Genomic DNA, 22,940 nt, shown 5'->3' with positions numbered 1-22,940 from the left:
CAAGGATCATCATTTAAAGTAGAGTACTGAGTCATTTTATCCCACAGAGGTCTTCTTAGATGATCTTTGCATTTAGCATAGACAAAGGTATTAGTAAATTGGTATGGTAGTTCATTGTGTTTTATGTTGCAGGTGATTTGCTGTTCATCTTCATCAAGAATATTACAGTCAATATCACTGCTCCAGAAAACTCAAATTTTACCATTACAATTACTAATGGCATTATCCATACTTAGCTGCATTTTAAAGCTTTGAATATGAACACTATTTGAGAAAGGTTCCATAATGGCAATAATAGATAAGTGGTGAAGCTTTCTGAGTCTCTCCAACACTCCCTGAGTGTTTATCCCTCTCACATTCCATATGATTGTACTAATCATTGGGATGATTTAGAGATGAAGAGTCTAGTGTTAGGTCTGCCTGAAGTGACAGTGTTTGCATCTTGCCTTTGGAAGTGAAATTTTCCATACTGGAGACCCCTTGGAGATAAGCAATGGCTCTGTGATACCTGTTGGATTTCCTCCTCCAAAGTCTGGTCCTTATGAGGACTAAAAGCCCTAATGAGTGCCTCACTAGTCTCATCATCATCCTCATCATCTTCTATGGACTGATTATCCCCATTTATATCATCTTCTGAGTTCTCCGCTGCATATTCATCTAAGGTAACCACTGAGTTAAGCTTACCTTTTTGTTTCCTTAAATCAGGGGGATCAGTTTTAGGAGTGGAAGATGTAGGAGTGTTCATATATTGAGCTTGTAGAGGAAGAATATCAAGCCCATGGTTGTCCTCAACCATGATAAATTTATTACATGCTTCTTCCTTTCCACCCTGCTCCTGCCCACTATCCTTTTCTTGAAGCCTGTTTTCCCTCCTTTTTGCAGCATCTCTTTTCTGTTTACTAGGCTTATTCTTACTTTTGGGAGGGCTGTCCATCTCAATATTATCACTTTGTTTTCTTTGGGTTTTCCCATTCTCTTTACCAGTTCCCTGTTTCTCATAATTTTCTGTGACATTATGCTTGCTGTTTTCTCCGATTTGAACTTGCTGTCGGAACTGATGTTGTTCCTTTTGTTGCAGGATTTTTCCAGCACTAGTAGTGGCTCTAAGGTCTCCACTAAGGTCCAAATCCAACCCCTCATGCATAACATGAGGCAATTTCCCCCCTTTGGTATCCCCTTCCTGCAGGTTAGTGGCTTTCTCCTGACCATCCATACCTCCAGGAACTTCTTCAGATAAACCAGCAATAATATTACCACAACAAGCATATTTACTTGGGGAATCCTGCCATTCGATTTTTCATCAAAGTGCTTGAGCTCAATCAATTAGAAGATGATTGTATTATACGTGGGGGGCTTTGTTTCGACACATTGATGAATATTTACAAGACATTATTGATTATGAAATATACAGGTAGAGTTGATGCTGACGAGTTTGTTATAATTGCCAGTATTACTAAAAGCATGAACAAAAAAAGTTGAATTACGGTCTTACCTCTTCTATAAAATTAAATGTTTATTTAATTAAAATGTTAATGACTTTTAGACTTCCTAAGATTAATTAAATATCTAATTTATTAATAATTATCATATAATCTATATGTATATAATAATTATAAAAAAAATAAAATTAAAAAGTCTCTACCTAAATTGCTATACTTTTCCTCTTCTCATAACTTTTTCCTTAACCCCTCTCATGAATAATATAATTTATGTGGATAAAGTATTATTCTTTATGATAAATAACGAAATTTAGTAATTTAAAAGGTGCAAATCTGCAAAATGGAGACACACATTGATAATGTCCTCTTGATTATTATTAAAGAATGACTCTAGCTTAACAAATTTAAATTCATTAATGCTTAATTACGTGATAAGAACTTTAGTTGTTCTTTCTACATGGTTTGCTACCTTTAATTTTCCTTTTCATATTCTTTATTTATTTATTATTATTTTATAATTACTTATTCAACTTTTTTACTCTCAACATTCATAACTCTAATCTTTTCATATTCATAACTTCCAAATATCTAAACTTAAACTTTAAGATATCTTTTGATATTCCTTCTACTCTATCTATAAAATTCAACTTTTTTATCTCATGAAACCCCTACCAAGATTATTAGGCTATTAATTTTATTCTATTGTTAAAGTAGAAGAAGACTCTTGAATTTTGATAGGATATGAAAGGAGTTGAAGAACTCAGAGAGTTATATGTACTAATTTTATACTTATTTTTTCAGCTATATATACATCAGTCTTATAAGCATAATGTCTACATTGTATTTTTCTTAAATCTGTTTCTTTTTGTCTTTTTTTCTCTCTATAGACTTCTTAATTTAGTTTTCTATGAATGTTTTATTGCCGTAAGTCTTTACACTAATTTTGTAATTGTTACATTTTATTTTTCATTACAATTTACATATATATTGCCATTAAATTTTAGTCATTCTAACATATGTATAAAATTCACATGGAACACACGTGCAAAACACGTGCTCGAAACTAGCACTACCTAAAAAGCGTGAATGTTGAATTACTATAATATCCCCAATTAAAAAATACACAATTAATTTATTTTTATTTTATTTACTTATATTATATTAAATATAGATAGTTTTTTTCATTAAACGGTTGTGAATTTTTGCTATGAATTGTAACTTTTTTGAAGGGTTGAAATTGACAGGTTGTGACATTTTCGGTGAGTTGTGACTTTTCAGAAGGGTTGTGATTTTTTCAAAAGGTTGTGAGTTTTCGAAATCATTGTGTCTTTTCTGATAAGTTGTAACTTTTTCTCAGTGTTGTGACTTTCTGATGAGCAGTGCCTTTTTCGAAGGGTTGTAGCTTTACTAATAAGACACAATTAGCACATATTCATAACACAATTTGTTAGCTATAAATAGAAGTGCTTCTTCACATTTTTATATTTCTTCTTCTTCTTAAAATATCTCAAGTGTTGTTTGCAACAATTGATCAAGTTCGAAATTCAACCAAACTCGAGGTACTACATAAGAAAGAATCGGTGAATAAATTATAGCAACTTATTCATCAATCATACTTGTATTTCTTCTTACGATTTTCATCATGCACATACTTCAATATTATTATTTTAGAAATTAAATAAACTTTTATTTGTTAAAGAAGACATATTTCGTACTAATAGTCACAACAATTTTAACCTTCATCTTTCTTCAATCATAAATCACAATCATCCACTCCTTATAAATTCTTGGTGATCTCTTTTCTGTGAGTATCTAAAATCACTTAACAATTTAATAAATGATTCATCCCTAATCCAGTAATATGTTTCTTTGATACTCTTATCATGGGAATTTAGCTATTGACTTTTTATTCAAGAAGAGAAGAAGAGAACAGAGAAATGTGCAATTAATTGTGAAATATGCTTCACATAGAAAATTTCTCTAAATAGTGCAAGGGGATTTACGTTTAATTTTTTTTGATTCTTTAATTAATTTCTTTTTTTGTTTCATTCGAGAGAGAACTTAATAATTTCTGTTCACATAATCAGTGAAAATTGACGAATACATTCTTCGTGGACTATTTTTCCTAAAAAAAGTAATTGATCAAGTTGCGGGGAGAGACAATAGTAATGAAAAATACAAAGAGCACACATGATTGCGGTAAGATATTTCATATGTATTTTTCTATTTTTTATTTTTACGATTCTACCCTCAAATGGAGGAATTTCTTCTTAATTTTGCTAAAATAACGTAACTTACATCAACGTAGTCCATTGAATTATTAGTTTAGATGTTTAGTCCACTATTTCTAAAATAGAGTTTTACTTTTAATTATAATATGATAATATAGCAATGATGATAATTATTTTCTTGATAAAAATGTAAGTATAAATGAATGGAGAAAGCAAAGTATTGAGATTTCAAAAAATGAATCACTAGAGTAAATATAGCATGAACATATATTTTCGTCTTCCTTTTTCATTGGCTAGGAATTGTTCTGAGTATGATTTTTTTTATGCATGAAGTTCCTGTAATATTTTTTGTTCATTTAAAACTTGAGAAAATGGTATGTCGTACGATACTCTCCTTGCTAGCCATATAAAAGTAAGTTAGAAAAATGTGGTTGATCATAAAATTATCTTAAATCAAATTAAAAATTCTATAAATAACACTTAAAAGTTTATTCATATGTTATTTTTATTGAAAATTTTGAATGTTTTTTTTTATAACTTTACAATATTTAAAATTAAGATACTTGATACTTCATTAGACAAAACCTATATGATATGCTTGTGACACAAAAAAGAAGAAGATTACAATTTTGCAAAGATAAGGTAGAAACGTAAAGATATGTAATATTTTTCACAATAGGTTATGTTTTTCATATATGAAAATTAAATTATGCTACTAAAACAAAGAATTTGTCAAACTAAATATTTGACATGCACTCAAACCTCTCTATTTGACTATAATTTGTTATAACAACATTTCACTATAATATCCTAATTTTCTTTAAAACTAGTTTTCGAGGTTATATTTTTTGTGTCTACAAAATTCTACTTATAACAGTGTTGACATTCACTATAGAAAAACATTGTTTTTGTTCCAAAAGATATATTTCTTATAAAGATAGAATATTGAAATATTTATGGTAATCGTGATCATTAGTGTCATGCACATATTAAATTTCAAATATTTAAGAGAAAAATTGTACTTAACTGGTGTCCATTATTTATGATCGTAACGTCAAGAAGAAAGTCTCTAGTGATCTTTTTTATATTGATATTTATTTCTACATATGATCTTAAACTTTTTTTTTTATATAATTTAGTGAAGTAACAAATAATACTACTTAAAAAATGTCATTGTCTCCCCAAATTTAAACATAGATTGTATTTTGAAAACTATCAATGATATTTTGTCATTTTGATTTAAAAATTGAGTAACTCTATGATAATTTGTATTAAACATTTATAATCACTTGTCCTATGTTCTTTCAATCATAATTATTTACGACAAAGCTTTAATTTAGTAATATTAATTCTATTTTACAATATTATATACGATATGATGCGATACACACGTGCAACGCACGTGCTGTGAGACTAATTATATTATAAGTGGGAAGATCTTAAGTCTAAAGTTGAATTCGATAAACGCCCTTCAAGTTTCTTAATTAAAAAAAAATGACAGCTAAGTTGACCAAATACATTATTAAAGGCTAGAATTTATTTTCTTTCACTACTTAATGAGGTTTACTTGTGGGTCCTTTTAGCTTCCGTTGTTACATTTAATTTTTTATTTGTTGGTTCATTCTTTTTTAATTAATATATATTATTTGTCCAGATCATCTCATTTTGTATCATATGATGGCAGGTATATGTTACCGCTTTCCATGTGGATTGGCTAGATGTTACACATGAATTCGAATTAGCGGAACACCAAATGGGGAAAAAAAAGTCTCATACATATTTAATTAAATTGCTCTCATACATACCTAATCATCACAACCATATATTAGTATTGTCTTACAATTACAAAAATATCTATTTTATATAATTGGGATACACATGCAATGCTCGTGTCCAGAAACTAGTGCTTTAAAAGTATACGTAAAAATAATATATATGATAGTGAAGTATATCGAATTATGTAATTTCTCCTAAATATATTCACTTTGGAATCACTTCAGACATATCCAAATTTATTTTCAAATTTTGAGAATTCAACCCATCTCTATCCCGAGCTAGCTACTATATAACTTTCATTTAGGAAACATCTGGAGTTTGAGAATCACTCTATCGAATGACTTGTTATCCCCGATCGGAATAGGTAGTTCAATTCCTTCTATTTGAATCATACTTGAGAATTTGTTAACTCATACGGTTCTTCATCTCACTCTCATTCCTCTCACACCTGAAGTCAATCTATTCAACATTTTGAAAGCTCAATAATCACAAAGTCAATCACAAAATTGTAAGTTTTCCAATTCAAATTTGAATCCATCGGGAAAAGAATTATTTTTTTAGTTAAAAATATTCAAGAATTTAGAATCATGTTGTTGTTGACCCCCTTCCCCCACCCCTACCCCATTTTTAGGTTTTTATGTATTCTGGCATTGTTGTGAAATAAGAGAGAAAAATAGAGTCCTTCTAATGTAAAAACTGAATTCATATTTATCATTATATCACATCATTAATTTAAATTTCTATATAGAAATGTTATATCTCAATTTGAAACAAAATCTGAGCTTTTGCTATTAAATTCTTAGATGGAGTTTGGCGATTCATTCAAAGATCGTGGATACCCAAATAGGTTTAATCTCAGCCCTTCAATGAAAACTTTGTTGCAGAGAAAAATTGCAGAGAAAAATCGCAGCATTTAGTGCTGAATTAAGGAAATACTCTGAGGACGATAGGAACTTGTTTAGTAAATAAGAAAATGCGTGAATGGAAAAAACTAAAAAGCAGCAAAATATTGTTAAAAATTTGGGGCATATACGATAAATTTTGAAGTTTGCCCTTTTATAATATGTGCAGACCGAAATTCATATATATTTCATCGAATATGTTGGTTGATTGATAAATATTCATTCGTTCTAAATTCAATCTTTGGAATTCAATTCTTAATAATGGAAAGACCTTATAGGAAGAACCCTTGAAATATGAAGTTTGCCCTTTTATAATATGTGCAAACCGAAATTCATATATATTTTCATCAAATAAGTTGATTGATTGATAAATATTCGTTCGTTCTAAATTCAATCTTCTAATTCAATTCTTGATAATGGAAAGACTTTATAGGAAGTACCCTCAAAGTGGAACGTCACACATGAATTCTAATTAGCGGAACACCAAATGGGAAACAAATTAAAAAAGTGTCATGCATATTTAATTAAATAGCCATATTTAGTATTGTCTTACAATTTCAAAAATATCTATTTCATATATTTGGGATACACAACTTTTACTTTGTAAGTATATACTCCCTATGTTCCAATTTATATGATTTATTTTCTTTTTAGGCAGTTTCAAAAAAAAAAAAAGACACGTAACTATTAAGTAACAATTTAATTTAAAATTGTCCATTTACTCTTAATGAAATAATTTATAGTCACACAATTTTTTATAATTCATTTTAGACCATAAATTTTAAAAGTCTTTATTTCATTTTTAAATTCTCGTACTCAGTTAAACTACTTCACATAAAATGAGACGGAGAGAGTTTATGAGATCTATTCCTAGCGTGCAGGAAAAAAAAATGACTAGAAAGCAAATTTGGAAAACGTCTTTGGTTGGAAAGGAATATAAATTGCTTTGAGAATTGGAAGAATCTTTTAGTTAGTGTTAAGAGTAGATCTCTTCTAAATCTTTACTTTTGGAGTATAATAATCCTTTTACAGTTTGTTGCAATATGACTTTGTTTGGCCGTAAGAATTTTACAAATATAGCTTGACCTTGTGTTTGAAATTTGAATCATTCATCAGGTCCCAAGGAGGCTAAACATTTTGAAACTAATAACGAATTTACTTAATTCAGCAATAATCTTCAAGAGCTTAATTATCATCCACATTTGAGAGTTTAACTATGCTTTCAGTTGTTAGGTGCTGCAATCCCTCGGGTAAACATTTTAGCATATGTTCAACAAATAACTCGGTGAGTGAAGTTAGACCTTCCAGCCCTAACGAATAACGAATATCGAGACACTTCAAATTATTGAGACTAGGGAGATCTTTGAGAGAGGGCGGAGAGAGGCGAGTGAAAGAGGACAGAGAGTGGGAGAGAAGTGAATTGTATATGTATATCGGTTAAATAATTGTATATTATACATATATCTGTATTATTTTGGCGAATTATACATATAAAAACATGATTAATTATACAAAATCGAAGTCAGCCAATTGATGCATAATGTTAGTCGCGAGTGATGATTGTAGCAAACTACAGCTATGATGAGCAATTAAATAATATAACTAGAGATTTAGTTTTGTTGGATGAACCAATAATATTGCTATAAGAATCATTTGACACTATGTAATTAGATTGCTACTTAACCGAAGCTCTTTCATATCAATTTTTATGTTTTTGTCTTTTTTATCAACAATTTTAAATTGAAAATGCAGAATGAGATTTTTTAAGCAATTTTTCTGAATAGATAATAGGAAAAATTACATGAATTAATAATTTTAAAAAATAATTACTGATTTTAGGGATATTTTTTGTTTGTTACAATTTATAGCAATACTGTGATAAATCTGTAATATGTATTAAAAATGAATTATTTATGCAAAATATTTGAATTATAATTGTTTTTGAAATATATTGTGTTTGTTTGGTAAAAAAATAGTCACATTGTATTATAAATGTATTAAAATGTGTGATAAATGTATTATCCCATCATTAAAACTTGTATTGTATGTGAATAATAAATTGTTCTTTGTAATATGTATTAAACTTGTATTATAAATGAATTAAAAGGATCAAGTGGAAAAAAAAATATTATTGCTATAAATGGTAAATATTTTTTCATTATAGCACATTTATGTAAGTTTTCCTTTTATCAGAATCATAACTTAATTTGTATTTCTCTCTTTTATTATATCATTTATTAATTATTTAAAAATATATTTAATATCTTTTTATACCATGCAAAGTCCGAACAAGTACACTAGTTAGATATATATATATCAGCAAAGATGTCGAGATAGTTGGTGACAGAACTTCATTTTATTTTCGGTCATGATTCTTTATATACTAGTTTCTGGGTACGCGTTTAGCGTGTGTATCCCCCATATTATTTGTATATATTTTTAAAAATACTTGAATTAAATCAAAATGAATACTATCTAATTTTTACAAATTGCCATATATATAACTTGAGAAAAAACTTGAAATTCCGACTAATTAAGCCATGATACACAAATCATTTTTATTTCAAAGTTTAATTTATGGCTTGTTACTTGTGCAAACAATAAAAACTTAGAAATTCTTTAATAAACTGTCAAAATCATCTCCAACATGTTGATAAATCACAACATAAGTAATAATGTAAAATAAATATCATATTTACGTTATTAAACTATGAGAATATAGAGTTAGCTATAAGACTCATTCCGAATCTTTAATATGAAAAATTTCAAATATTTATTAAAAATCAAGTATAATACAATAGATGTTACAAATAGTTGATTTGTTTCCAAAAGAAAAATCAGAAAATTACATCTAATTAGTAATAAGCAGATGAGGAATGTGAGCAATTTTGTACCAGTCTTGTCCTATTCCCTTCTCACATAGCTTGGCCAGTGTTGGACATTCCCTAACTGATAAATTTGTGAGTTGCTGCAATCCCTCCGGTAAACATTTTAGCATCTCACAGTATTTTATGGATAACTGTGTGAGTGAAGTTAAACCTTTCACCGCTTCCTCGGGGAGAATCTCCAGTTTGGGACAACAATCAATCTCCAGATGCATCAAAGCATTGAGACTAGCCAGGCTGGTAGGCAGCTCTTTGAGATTGTAGAAGGAAGAGATTTTCAAGTATTTGAGATTTGCAAGGCTTATGAACATCTCTTCTGGGAGCGAAGTAGCTATGAAGTTAGTTCTAATGTGGAGTGAAGTAAGAGCCCTGAGATTTGATATGGAACTCAAACCTGTTGCATCTGACATGTTCCCATAAACTACCAATTCGTTGACAGAAGAAAGGGTCGGAATAACAAAAACAGGACAACGGCTAATTTTCATCTCTTCAAGCACGGGGAATTGCTCTTCTCCTGCCTCTTTCAGCAATCCTTTCAGATTATCAAAATCGACTATAATAAGTTTTCTCAGAGATGGAAACCTTCTTCTTGTAGGGAATCCAGAATCTTCAACATACTCCAGTTCCGCAGACCCATCCCATAACTCTAGACTTTCTAGACAAGGCAGATCACCAAACGGTGGTAAGCATGAGCAGTTTTCACAACCATCAATTACAATAGAGACAACATTTTTCAAAACTGAGTGATTCATCCACTCCGGGAGACGGATTCCTCTGAAGCCTTTGATTGTTAAACAAGTCACATTGGTGTGTGGTTTGAGGGCTTCAACCACTTCAACTTCTTCTGATTCATATCTATGTGGTTCTTCCCATTTCATGCTTAAAGAATGCAGATTTTCTTTTGCAGATAAATTGGCTTCTTTTGCATCCCTATCATTCTTCACTCTCTCAAGATGCGTGATTTCAATTGATCCATACAGATTCAGGTTTCGTAATTCACCAAGTTGACAACTTTTCCTCCCCACTGCAAATCTACTTAGAGTCTTAAGGCATGTCAAAGATCCTATCCTTGGTGGCATAGAATCCAATCCATAGCAACCATCAAGTAAAAGATTTCGGAGACTACCAAGTTTACTTGTTTCTTTTGGCAAACAACAAAGTGACGGGCAATACTGTAGATTAAGAGTCTGCAGATTTTGAAGCTTGCATAACTGCTCTGGAAGACTATGCATCGTAGAGCCAGACAGGTTCAAGTATCTTAAATGCACTAGATCTCCAATGGAAGATGGTAAATGCTTAAGTTCTAAGTTACTTAGATTAAGCACCCTCAACGACACAAACTTTTGCAAGTGAGGAGGAGAGCAAGAAGATACCACTTCAGTGAAACCAATGGACATCATATGTAGGTAACCTTCTACATTTATTTCTCGGATATTGCTGCTTGATGTGCTTGCTGAAAATAGAGATGTTGCCAAATCATGAATGAGATCATGCATCTTGAAATAAGTTCGATCATATTTAACTTCAATCTCTTGGAAGAAAGACCTCAAGTATAATTCATTCCATACTTCATTACCTACATCCTCTAGCTCCAAGTTTCCTTTTGATAAAAGAAAACCGTGTGCCATCCAGAGAGAGATTAGCTTTTCTTTTTTCATTTTGGCATCCTTTGGGAATACTGCACAATAGACAAAGCATTGTCTCAAATCAAGTGGAAGGTGATGGTAACTAAGTCTCAGGGCAGGCAGAATAGAACTTTCATCTTGAGGTAAATTCCAGATCTCACTATCTCTCACATGTTCCCACTGTCTTTCTTCTCTCTTGAAGCGCAAAATACCTCCAAGAGTTTTAGCTGCTAGAGGAACACCACCACATTTTTTCACAATCACCTTTCCGATAGCCACAAGATTATGATTCATTTCTTCTTGGTGCCCAAACGCACATTGCATGAACAACAACCAACAATCTTCTTGAGACAAATTGGACAATTCATATGGTTGCAATGTTGCCATAATTGATCCAACCTTTTCAAGACGAGTAGTGGTTAGAACAGAAGCACCACTTGCTCCACCCTTCAAGACTTGTTTTAACTTAGCCCACTTATCTTGATCTTCATTCCAAATATCATCCAAGACGAGCAAGTATCTTTTTCCATTCAACAAGTCCTGAAGCTTCTTTTGAAGTGGAGCCAAGTCCATGTCACCAAGTGACTTTTCTTCAATAGATTCCACAATTTCCTTTATCAACCTCTTCTCGTTAAAATCTTCTGAGACACAAATCCATATTTTGGGATGGAAATGGTCAGTTACTCTCTGATCATTGAAGACCATTTGGGCAAGAGACGTCTTTCCTAGTCCCCCCATACCAAGTATTGGGAGGACTGAAAGTTGTTGGGCATTGTTTATCAGGATTTTCACTATCTCATCCTTATCTTTGTCTCTTCCATAAACTTGTGGTTCATTTAAAACAAAACCTGGTCCAAGATCGGTAAGAGTCAGCAAAAAAACAAAGAAGAATTTTGCAAAAGACAATGATCAGCTTGATCAGAAGCAGCAGACATATTTCAAATATAAAACAAATGCACTTCTTTGAATTCATATTATTATCATTGTTAATTTATAAGATCTAAAATAACTCTGGCTTTATCCTGTCATTTAGACTTTGGGGCCTATGAGTAAGCTATGGATTTATATATATGTTTAAAACTTCACCAAACAGATTTAGATAATAGTTTTGGAACCCAATTAATAAATCCAAATATGGATTTATATATATGTTAAAAACTTCACCAAACAGATTTAGATAATAGTTTTTGAACCCAATTAATAAATCCAAATCTGGATTAGACAAAATCCCAAAAACACACATGAATTTGATGAGTTTGTTAGAAAAATATTTACCTGTTTCTCGTCTAGCAGCTTCTCTCTCTGTAGTCTTTTTTTCCAAATGAAACTTGCTGCGTTCTGCCGCAATTGCATCTAGTTTCTTCATTATCTCTTTCATCCTTTTCCCAATCTTGTAACGGAAAGCGATAGCCTTTGGATGATAACATCCATATTTAGTCTCTTTGAGTCTTGCTGCCTCAGTTTGACATTCATCCAAGATGTCATCAACTTCATATGCAGCAACATTGAGTTTCTGCAACCAATTTTCTAGTGGCTTGTCCTTCAGTTGCTTCTCCTGAGCATCTTCAAGCACAGCTTGGATCGTAGTAAACGTGCTTTTTAGATTTTCAAACTCGTCCTTAAAACCAAAAAACAATCCAAGTTCCCCTTGTATGAAAGATGTCAAATTTTCTAACAGAATTTGAAGGAAAGCTTCAGCCATATGCGTCGATTTTACTATAACTCGGAATGAAATATGGACAGCTGAAAGTAAGAGCACAAAGCTTAATAATTATAACCATCACTTATTGGGGCCATGCGTGTCTCTCAATTATTTGATTTTGAGAATCACACTTTATAATCCACTACTTTTTATCTTGTCAATCTTCATCCAACTTATTGAATGGGTAATTAATTTGGATTAAAGTCAATTAGGGATTTATTTGAGAAATAATACTTTTTATCCATATGAAAATTCAATTAATTAATTTGGATTCAAGTCAATTAGGGATTTATGAAAGGTGTGTTAAATGTGAAATAAGGTCATATAAAGGAATTCTAGTACAAAGTTAAGATGAATGCTTTCTCTACTGATTTAGTTTTCGTGCAAGTTCATATAAGGGGCCAAATTCAAATAAGCATATATCCTAGCTAGAATAGGAATACTTATGTGACTCGTGATCTATCGAATTAAAAATCTTTGAATCTAGTTTCCAACGCGTACATGTAGTCTTCAATTCGAGTCCAGGGCAAAGAAGTTATGATCATTTGAGTGAAGCACTACCAAACCACTACGGATCATAAGTAAATTTTACGGCCATACTACAGACCGTTAGACTGGGGATTGGGCATTTGAAAGTAAGAATCAACAAGCTTAAGTTGATGGAGTTGTAATAATTTTGGGCCATGTCTCTCAATTATTTGGCACTTGGTTTTTCAATCCAATAAATAACAGTTGGTTTTGATTTAAACATTTTTGGCATCTCTTTTTAAAAAGTACTGCTTTTTTATCTGCTCAATCTTTTATAGATTGATTTGTGAAATTTATGGACCACCCATTATTATTCTTGTCTCCTTTTTTTCTTAGTAATTGACTGAAGAGTCTCTTTTTCCTTCTTTGTTTTGATTCTAAGGATTGACTTATTTTAAATGCTTAAAAGTTAAGCACTTTGGGATAATTTGGGTAAAATAAAAGATGTTTTTAGGCACGTTATACTTGACATTCTACGTGATAATATATAATTATCATGTCATATAAATTTATTTTCATTATATAATTATGGGAAAAGATATAAATTCGCTCTTGAACTTGTATCGAAAAGTCAGTTATACGTTTAATGTATCATGACGACCTATTACACATTTCTGTTCTTCAAAAGTAAATTTATTTGCCCCTAAAGCTGACATGACAAAATAATAATAATTTAAAAACAACCATGGGCATCAGATAATTATTAAAGTTAAAAAAAATCAAAATATTTTTTAAGCCCCACCCCCACATCTCTTCTTCTTCACACTCCACCTTTTTCATCTTCTTCACCCCATTAAGCTTAAATAAATCAATAACAAGAAACAACCAAGAAATAAATTACTTCAAAAAGGAGTTAAATCTTGGAAGGTTTCAATCGGTGGGGCTTTTTATTATTGATTGATTGAAAAAAATTGGGAAGAAACTTATTTTTCTATTTTCTCTATTTTAAGAATTCTCTAGGAAAAATATGGAAAAGTAACAAAGAATGCATGTCAAATCTGAAAAATACTTATAACTACAAGCTGCAACAAATAACAACAAAGTTTAGTTTCATGGTCAATTAATCGAAGAAACTGAAGCAACCTTCTTGTGGGTACATTTTGGAATGGGATAATTCTTTTACTCTAGAATCAACTCCAGATTGCAGACAATTTTCTTGGTGGTCATTGCTAATTTTTTTTTTTTTTTTACCATTTGTAATGAAGAAGATAGAATTATTAGAGAATTTTAATAATTGATTAGAAATAAATTAGTGTAAAATATAATTAATAAAATAAAAGTCAACTAATAAAGAAAAGAAAGTAAAAAATTATATATATATATATATAAATACAATTTCTTACATGGCGCTGATGCAACGCTGATGTATCTGCGAGTGTAATACACCACATACTATGAGAGTGGTGTTGCACATAACAGGTGATATTAAATTCACTTTTAAATAGTATAGGTGTGTAATAGATTGTCATGATAGTTAAAACATGTAAGTGACTTTTCGAGACAAGTTTAGAGAGAATCTATATCTTTTCTCTATAATTATCGTGTCATATAGTGATCTTAAAAGTTGTAAGTTCACCTTTTTTGTATGGATGTCGTATCAGACTAAGCCTAAATGTAACCAAGTTCAGACAGTTTCTCGGTTGATGCTAAGGAAGAAAAAAGAACTAGAAGAAAAATGATATCTACGTAAAGAAATATTACATGTAAAGTAGAATAAACACAAATGGAATTTTACAGTAATTCGAATGTTACTGGCTCAAAAATTGGAGTTAGGATCTTGTTGAGCCTTCCGCGGACATTATTCATGGTGATTCGATCTTGGGGCAAGTCCACAGTACATTCAAGAGCTACTTCCAATACCAATCTCAAACAACTTATCATCTACTAGTTGTACTGTGCCGTCAAAATAAAATACATCATATATGCATATCGAATACAAGTTGAAGAAAGTACTTAGTAAATACAAAGCTGATTAGTACCTGGTGCCATGCATGTAGCCAATGGTGCCTAAGGTTTTTGTCAATGCTACTGGATCATACGCCGTCAAGAGTTTGGATATACCAAAATCACTTACTCTTGTAACCATATCACCATCCAAAAGTATGTTACTTGGTTTCAAGTCGCAATGGATCAGAACGAGTGAACGGCCTTGGTGTAGATACTCTACAGCAGAAGCTACATCAGACATAATTTTCAGCCCCTGGATTAAATCTAAGAAATTGTTGTGTGAGTAAAGCTAATAATCAATATCTCCATAAGGCATGTACTCTAACACCAATGCCTTCTCACGTCGCTTGGCCAGTGTTGGGCATTCCCTAACTGACCTATATTTGCCTCCATTGTTGAGTTTCATCCACAATGTGATAGGAATTCACCAGTTGAAGGATGACTCAAAATCAATAACTGTGGTGCACATTCTTTTAATGATCAACCATCTATTCCCTACTCTTTCTTCCAATCCATGAGGATAATATCCTTCTTCCTGTTGGCTGCCTCCAAAGAGACCCGGAGGTGGACCATGTCGGCCTGAATAACGCAAATGAAAGGGTGGTTTGTTGCCTCTAATGCATTAGCCAGTTGAGCATGTTCTTTTAAACTAGGTCCAACTTCACTACCAAAGGACACAGAAATTACTGATCGCGCAGGTTTCCAGTTCAACCATTGCAGCACCTCTTCCTTGGAAATTGAAGAACTTGACTGACGATTCGACCAGACTTCATGATCTTGTACTATCGAAGTAGGTGATTTACAAAATGTTTCGGGCAATAATGGCCTACACCCCATATATGCTTTTCAATCTGATTACTTACAATCGGTGAATGGACTCTCAAGATCATAACAAGTACTGATCAACAATGCAATAGAACCTTCTATCTCATCCAACCATCTTGGCTTTTGACTCGGACTTGATGGACCGCCATTGCAGTGCAAACTCCATAGCAGCAGCACACGCACCAGAAGTGAAGAAAGAGACAACAGGTATGTCTAATTTCATGAAATTTTATTGAAGAACTAGGTTTTATATTCTCTTTACGTGTATTTATTGACGAACAATGCAATGTTATAGGCGAAAAATATTGGAAAGTACACCCATTCCTTTACAAAATTCAGACCCCAGAAAATAACAGTACACCTAAACTAGTTAAAATTTACCATATATTTTACACAATCCATACATATAACATGTTTGTATATATCCTTTGTTTTTTTTTTACGAGATAGCGTATTCAGTGAACAATTTCACATGTCCTGTTCATACATACTTTAACAAGATTCAACATATCCTAGAAGAAATGAACTATCAAGTGATTTTGTACAGATTTGAAGAGGAAGACAAGTCTCAACTTCAAAAAATTACTCGACTTGGTCAATTCTTCTTTGTTAATTCTTTCATTTGTAAAAGGAATTTTGAGGATGACAACTCAACTTTCTTTTTGATTTAAAAAAAATAAATTATATTATGTTATAAACTCTATGATGATCATAGGGTATCTCGCTCTTTCAAGTTCTTATTTTTGCATGCTCGTTGATTAGTGAAGGATAATTACCTCATAAGGATTAGTAAGGTAAGACCTAACCGCCTTAACTGTAGATTAAGAGTCTGCAGAATTGAAGTTTGCATAAATTCTCTGGAAGACTATGAAATATATTGCGAGACAGGTCCTGGTTTCTTAAATGTACCAGATCCGCAATTGAAGAGGGTAGGTAATTGGTCAAGTTTTGATTACTTAGATTAAGAACAACAACAAAGAACCCTAGAAACAATTACAAATAATACTACTTACGATTATATTCTCAGATACGGAACGTGAGAAATTTTGTGCCAGTCTTCTCCTATTCCCATCTTACACCGCTTTGTCAGTTCTGGACATTGAATAATTCTTAAAATTGTGAGCTCTGTTAGGTGCTGCAATCCCTCGGGTAAACATTTTATCTTCTTACAGTCATAAATACTCAACTCCTTGAGTGAAGTTAAACGTTTCACCCCTTCCTCAGGAAGACTCTCTAGTGCGCCACAAGATACAAGTTCCAGAATCTTCAAAGCATTGAGACTAGCCAGACTGCTAGGCAGCTCTTCGAGGTTGTAGAAACAGATTTCCAAGTCTTTGAGATTTTCAAGGCTTTTGAACATCTCTTCGGGGAGTGAAGTAACTTTGTTACTGCTAATGCTGAGGGAAGTAAGAGTATTAACATTAGATATGGACCTGAAACATGTTGCATCTGCTTTGTCCCAATGAACTAGCTCCAATTTCTTGACAGAAGAAAGGGTCGGAAAAACAAACACAGGGCACTGTTCAATCTCCATCTCTTCAAGCACAGGGAATTGCTCTTCTCCTTCCTTTTTCCACAAACCTTTCAAATTACGGAATTTGTCTATAATAAGTTTTCTCAGAGATGGAAACCTTATTCTTGTGGTGTATCCAGAATCAACATCAATATACTCCACCTCAGCAGACCCCTCATGTAACACCAGACTTTCTAGACAAGGCAGCTCACCAAAGGGTGGTAAGCATGAACAGTTTTCACAACTTTTAATTGCAATAGAGACAACATTTATCAAAACTGAGTGATTCATCCACTTTGGAAGACGGAATCCTCTGAAGCCAGTGATTAGTAAAGAAGTCAAATTAGGGTGTGGTTTGAGGGCTTCAAGCACTTTAACTTCTTCTGATTCATATCTACGCGGTTCATTGATATCCCAACTCATGCTTAAAGAATGCAGATTAGCTTTTGCAGATAAATTGGCTTCTTTTGCATCCCTATCATTCTTTACTCTCTCTAGTTGTGTGATTGAAATTGATCCATAGAGATTTAGGTTTCGTAGTTCATCAAGTTGAGAACCTTTCTTCCTTCCCACAACAAAGTGACTTAGAGTCTTAAGGCATCTCAAAGATCCTATCTTTGGTGGCATACAAGTCAATGCACAACAACCATTAAGTAAAAGATTTCGGAGACTACAAAGTTTGCTTGTTTTGTTTGGCAAACAAGAAAGTGAGAAGCAATCATGTAGATCAAGAATCTGCAGATTATGAAGCATGCATAACTGCTCTGGAAGACTATGCATCGTAGAGCCAGACAGGTTCAAGTATCTTAAATGCACTAGATCTCCAATGGAGGACGGTAACTGCTTAAGTTCTATGGAACTTAGATTAAGCACCCTCAATGAGACAAACTTTGTCAAGTGCAAAGGAGAGTAAGAAGATACCACTTCTGTGAAACCAATGGACATCATATGTAGGTAACCTTCTACATTTATTTCTCGGACATTGCTGCTTGATGTGCTTGCTGAAAATAGAGATGTTGCCAAATCATGAATGAGATCATGCATCTTGAAATAAGTTCGATCATATTTAACTTCAATCTCTTGGAAAAAAGACCTCAAATATAATTCGTTCCATACTTCATTACCTACATCCTCTAGCTCCAAGTTTCCTTTCGATAAAAGAAAACCATGTGCCATCCAGAGAGAGATTAGATTTTCCTTTTCCATTTTGGTATCCTTTGGGAATACTGCACAATATGAAAAGCATTGTCTCAAATCAAGTGGAAGGTGATGGTAACTAAGTCTCAGGGCAGGCAGAATAGAACTTTCATCTTGAGGTAAATTCCAAATCTCACTATCTCTCACATGTTCCCACTGTCTTTCTTCTCTCTTGAAGCGCAAAATACCTCCAAGAGTTTTAGCTGCTAGAGGTACACCACCACATTTTTTCACAATCACCTTTCCGATAGCCACAAGATTATGATTCATTTCTTCTTGGTGCCCAAACGCACATTGCATGAACAACAACCAACAATCTTCTTGAGACAAATTTGACAATTCATTTGGTTGCAATGTAGCCATAATTGATCCAACCTTTTCAAGACGAGTAGTGGTTAGAACAGAAGCACCACTTGCTCCAACCTTCAAGGCTTGTCTTAACTTAGCCCACTTATCTTGATCTTCATTCCAAACATCATCCAAGACAAGCAAGTATCTTTTTCCATTCAACAAGTCCTGAAGCTTCTTTTGAAGTGGAGCCAAGTCCATGTCACCAAGTAGTGGCCTTCCTTCAATAAATTCTACAATTTCCTTTATCAACCTCTTCTCGTTAAAATCTTCCGAGACACAAATCCATATTTTGGGATGGAAATGGTCAGTTACTCTCTGATCATTGAAGACCATTTGGGCAAGACACGTCTTTCCTAGTCCCCCCATACCAAGTATTGGGAGGACTGAAAGTTGTTGGGCATTGTTTATCAGGATTTTCACTATCTCATCCTTATCTTTGTCTCTTCCATAAACTTGTGGTTCATTTAAAACAAAACCTGGTCCAAGATCGGTAGGAGTCAGCAAAGAACAAAGAAGAATTTTGCAAAAGACAAATTAAAAACAAATGCACTATTTTGAATTCACATTATTATCATTGTTAATTTATAAGATCTAAAACAACTCTGGCTTTATCCTGTCATTTAGACTTTGGGGCCTATGAGTAAGCTATGGATTTATATATATGTTAAAAACTTCACCAAACAGATTTAGATAATATATTTTGAACCACTTATCTACTTAGACTTGAGACCAACATTTTAGATTAGACAAAATCCCCAAAACACACATGAATTTGATGATATAAAGCTGTTTTTTTAGAAAAATATTTACCTGTTTGGCGTGTAGCAACTTGTCTCTCTATAGTCCTTTCATCCAAATGAAACTTAATTCGTTCTGCTGCAATTGCATCTAGTTTCTCCATAATCTTTTTCATCCTTTTCCCAATCTTGTGGCGGAAAGTGATAACGTTTGGATGATAACACCCATATTTATTCTTCTTCTGTATAATTGGTGCCTCAGTTTTACATTCGTCCAAGATGTCATCAGCTTCATATGCAGCAGCATTGAGTTTTTGCAACCAATTTTCAATTGCCTTGTCCTTCAATTGCTTCCTGTGAGCATCTTGTAGCACAGCTTGGATTGTAGTAAACGTGCTTTGAAGCTTTTCGAACTCATCCTTAAAACCAAGAACCAATCCAAGTTCCCCTTGGATGAAACAATTCAGATTCTCTAACATAATTTGAAGGAAAGCCTCAGCCATAGAGTATGTGAGTAAGCAATGAATCTATATTTTTGAAATGAAGTAAGGTGTTGGAAATTAGAATGGACTTGTAACAATTACAAACTCAATTATTCAATGGAAATAATACACACTCCCACGGGACCATGTCTATCAAATTTACTACAATATGCAATTAATATTAAACAGTACTTCTTCCGTCTCATTTTATATGAATTAGTTTGACTTCACACGAAAAATTTAAGAAAGAAATATTACTCCCCATGTCTCAATTTATGTGACACTTTTCGTTTTCCCAATGGACAAGTCAAATCATTTGTTGGTTATAAGAGTGCACAATTAAATACATTACCGTTTTATCAACAATCTATATATATACATATGATTTTTTTAAAAAAATATTTCGGGTGCAGGTGGGTTCGCGTCTGGCCATATGTGAAATTCGGTATTACAATTAATATTAGATATGTGATGGTAGTCTAGAGTGGAATCACAATGTTGTTGGAGTATTAAATAATGTATTTTTTGAAATACAATTCACAAAGTTTTGGGAAACAACTGCACATGCCCATGGGGTCATTGCACAAAGACTTTTCGTTAGCCTTAATTTCTCTGCCAAAGTTTTCCAGAGAAGATTTAATACATACAGAATTGTTGCCAATCTGTGTTAAGAAAATCAGAAATTACTGGTTGTAATAAATCATTCAGAAACACGAAGTAACTGAGATTTTTAGAACCAGTAAATAAGATGAACAGAAATTTATTTGTAAAAAATAATTTAATCTGTAAAACTTACCAGAATCTGGAATACTCTTTTTAAAAATTCAGGAAGAAAATCAAGTCCACTGAATTCACAGTGTCCCCTTAAGGAAATTATTCCCCTCTAGTATCCGAGGTTTGATTTGGAATATAACCTCCCAGGGTAAAATGATCTTAATCAGTAGAGTATAGATACCAAAAACTCTACTGTCAGCGAATCAATCCACAGCAGGAAAGTACACGAAGAAATATATGTGTTTTTTTAAGAAGAAGGAAGATCAGAAAATTCGTTAGGAAATATTCTGAAGACTGAATGGTATTTATAGGCAAGAATAATATATTCTGAAAGGTTGCTACCCTTTCAGAATTGACACGACCATTAATGAAAGGTTGCAAACTTTCAAATGGTATTGACTGTTCCTGAAAGTTGCAACCTTTCAGAACAGTCATGGCGGGAAATTTTGAATATAACGGAATTTAAAACGGGTCACACGCGGATCCGAGTCGGGTCGGGTTACCTAAAAAAAATTGAAAACATTTCGGTTAAATTCTGTTATCAACTAATTTATTGAGAATAATTTTTGGCCATTTAAATTAATTAATAAATAATTAAAATAAATTTTGTCCAAAAAATTATCTCTCGATCGATGATTTGCCAAAGCCAAAGCGAGCGACGACGACGGCGCGAGGGGGGTCCCTCTTTCCAACCCTTTTAACAATTAATAGGAGTGTTTATTTATTTAAACTCTCCTATTTTCATTTCCATTACCGATGAGGGACTATTGCCTTTTTCAATAAAGCATTAGAGGACTTTTCAAGTTCCAACCTTTCAAGTTCTAAACTTTTCAAATTCCTCTCCTTCCCTCTATTTCCCATCAATTCTTGCTACATACCCAACAAGAATCACGTACCTGTAAAGTTATTCCATCCAATAAAAAGTTCTTGAACCTTTGACATGTTCCACATGTCTCTTGGTAAATTTCCTATCAATTATAAAATCACAGAGACACACAAAAATGATGATTAATTCAAGAAGAAATTAGTAAATGAAAAGTTTACAAGTTAGTTAATTACCAGTGAATTTGTTATAAGACAAGGACAGAACTTCAAGTTTGGTGCATTTATTTAAACCTTTAGGAAGTTCACCTACAAATTGATTATCTTGCAGGGATATATATTCCAACACTGGAAGATTAGTGCATATCTCATTTGGTAAACTCCCAGTTAACTCGTAATTCTGAGACAAATCAATGTCCTTTAAAGAAGACACGCTGAAAATGGACAATGGAACATTTCCAAATAGACGATTTTCAGAAAGATGAAGAACTTGAAGCCTTGTGAGAAATCCAAGGCTTTCTGGGATTTGACCAGTGAGATTATTCATCTGCATATACATGCATTTTAAACGCCTCAAACGCCCTATTTCATCGGGTATTTGGCCATGGAAACTGTTGTTTCCAATGTCCAAAAAGTTAAGGAAGGAGAGATTCCCAATATCTGTCGCGATTGAACCTCTAAATCCAAAGCTATTGAGGACTAATGATGTCACTCTTTGATGCTTTTTACTGCAAGATATGCCTATCCAATTGCAAATGTGAGTTCCTTTTGTCCAGTTTTTCGACAACATTTCATTGGGATCTGAAGTTATATGAGCTTTGAAAGCTAAAAGAGAAGCCTCATCAGTTGTAATGTTCGATGCATTAGTAACTGAGAGGCATGTTAACAAAACTAGGCATGCTATAATAACAGTCTTCGCAACCATTTTGATTTGTTCAACTTCTTTAGCTGCTATTTGTGCCTATGTTTTCGTCTTCAAACGCCATCTATATATACTGTGTGTATACTTGTAATTGAGTCAATACTTATCTAATTAATACCAATATTGAAATATCTTTTAATTGTATATTGCTAGCTGAACTTGACTGCAATTCATTGCTAAAGGGAAATAAACCATTGGTTGTGGAATTCTGTATTGACAGTTAAATAATTTACTTGACATTTTTTATGTAGTTTTAGGCTATAGTATAATGTCATTATTCAA

At 32.7% G+C, this 22,940-nt stretch overlaps 3 protein-coding genes across 3 annotated transcripts; all 3 read right to left on the bottom strand.

Annotated features, from left to right (window-relative positions):
- Positions 1-9,097: 9,097 nt before the first annotated feature.
- LOC107029118 (putative disease resistance protein RGA1) lies at positions 9,098-12,683 on the bottom strand. Its single transcript, XM_015230442.2, has 2 exons — positions 12,134-12,683; positions 9,098-11,706 (listed from the first exon to the last, which is right to left on the bottom strand). The coding sequence occupies exons 1-2, from the start codon at positions 12,558-12,560 to the stop codon at positions 9,200-9,202; spliced, it is 2,934 nt and encodes a 977-aa protein (XP_015085928.1). The 5' UTR covers positions 12,561-12,683; the 3' UTR covers positions 9,098-9,199.
- Positions 12,684-16,688: 4,005 nt separating this feature from the next.
- Positions 16,689-20,287, bottom strand: LOC107026873 (putative disease resistance protein RGA1). Its single transcript, XM_015227982.2, has 2 exons — positions 19,732-20,287; positions 16,689-19,397 (listed from the first exon to the last, which is right to left on the bottom strand). The coding sequence occupies exons 1-2, from the start codon at positions 20,159-20,161 to the stop codon at positions 16,876-16,878; spliced, it is 2,952 nt and encodes a 983-aa protein (XP_015083468.1). The 5' UTR covers positions 20,162-20,287; the 3' UTR covers positions 16,689-16,875.
- Positions 20,288-20,776: 489 nt separating this feature from the next.
- Positions 20,777-22,661, bottom strand: LOC107027837 (LRR receptor-like serine/threonine-protein kinase EFR). The gene is made up of 3 exons (XM_015228893.1): positions 21,974-22,661; positions 21,811-21,882; positions 20,777-20,802 (listed from the first exon to the last, which is right to left on the bottom strand). The coding sequence occupies exons 1-3, from the start codon at positions 22,659-22,661 to the stop codon at positions 20,777-20,779; spliced, it is 786 nt and encodes a 261-aa protein (XP_015084379.1).
- Positions 22,662-22,940: the final 279 nt, after the last annotated feature.

Source organism: Solanum pennellii, chromosome 8 (genome assembly GCF_001406875.1).
Source record: "Solanum pennellii chromosome 8, SPENNV200".
NCBI lineage: Eukaryota > Viridiplantae > Streptophyta > Magnoliopsida > Solanales > Solanaceae > Solanum > Solanum pennellii.
This window is presented reverse-complemented; position numbering and strand designations above follow the sequence as displayed.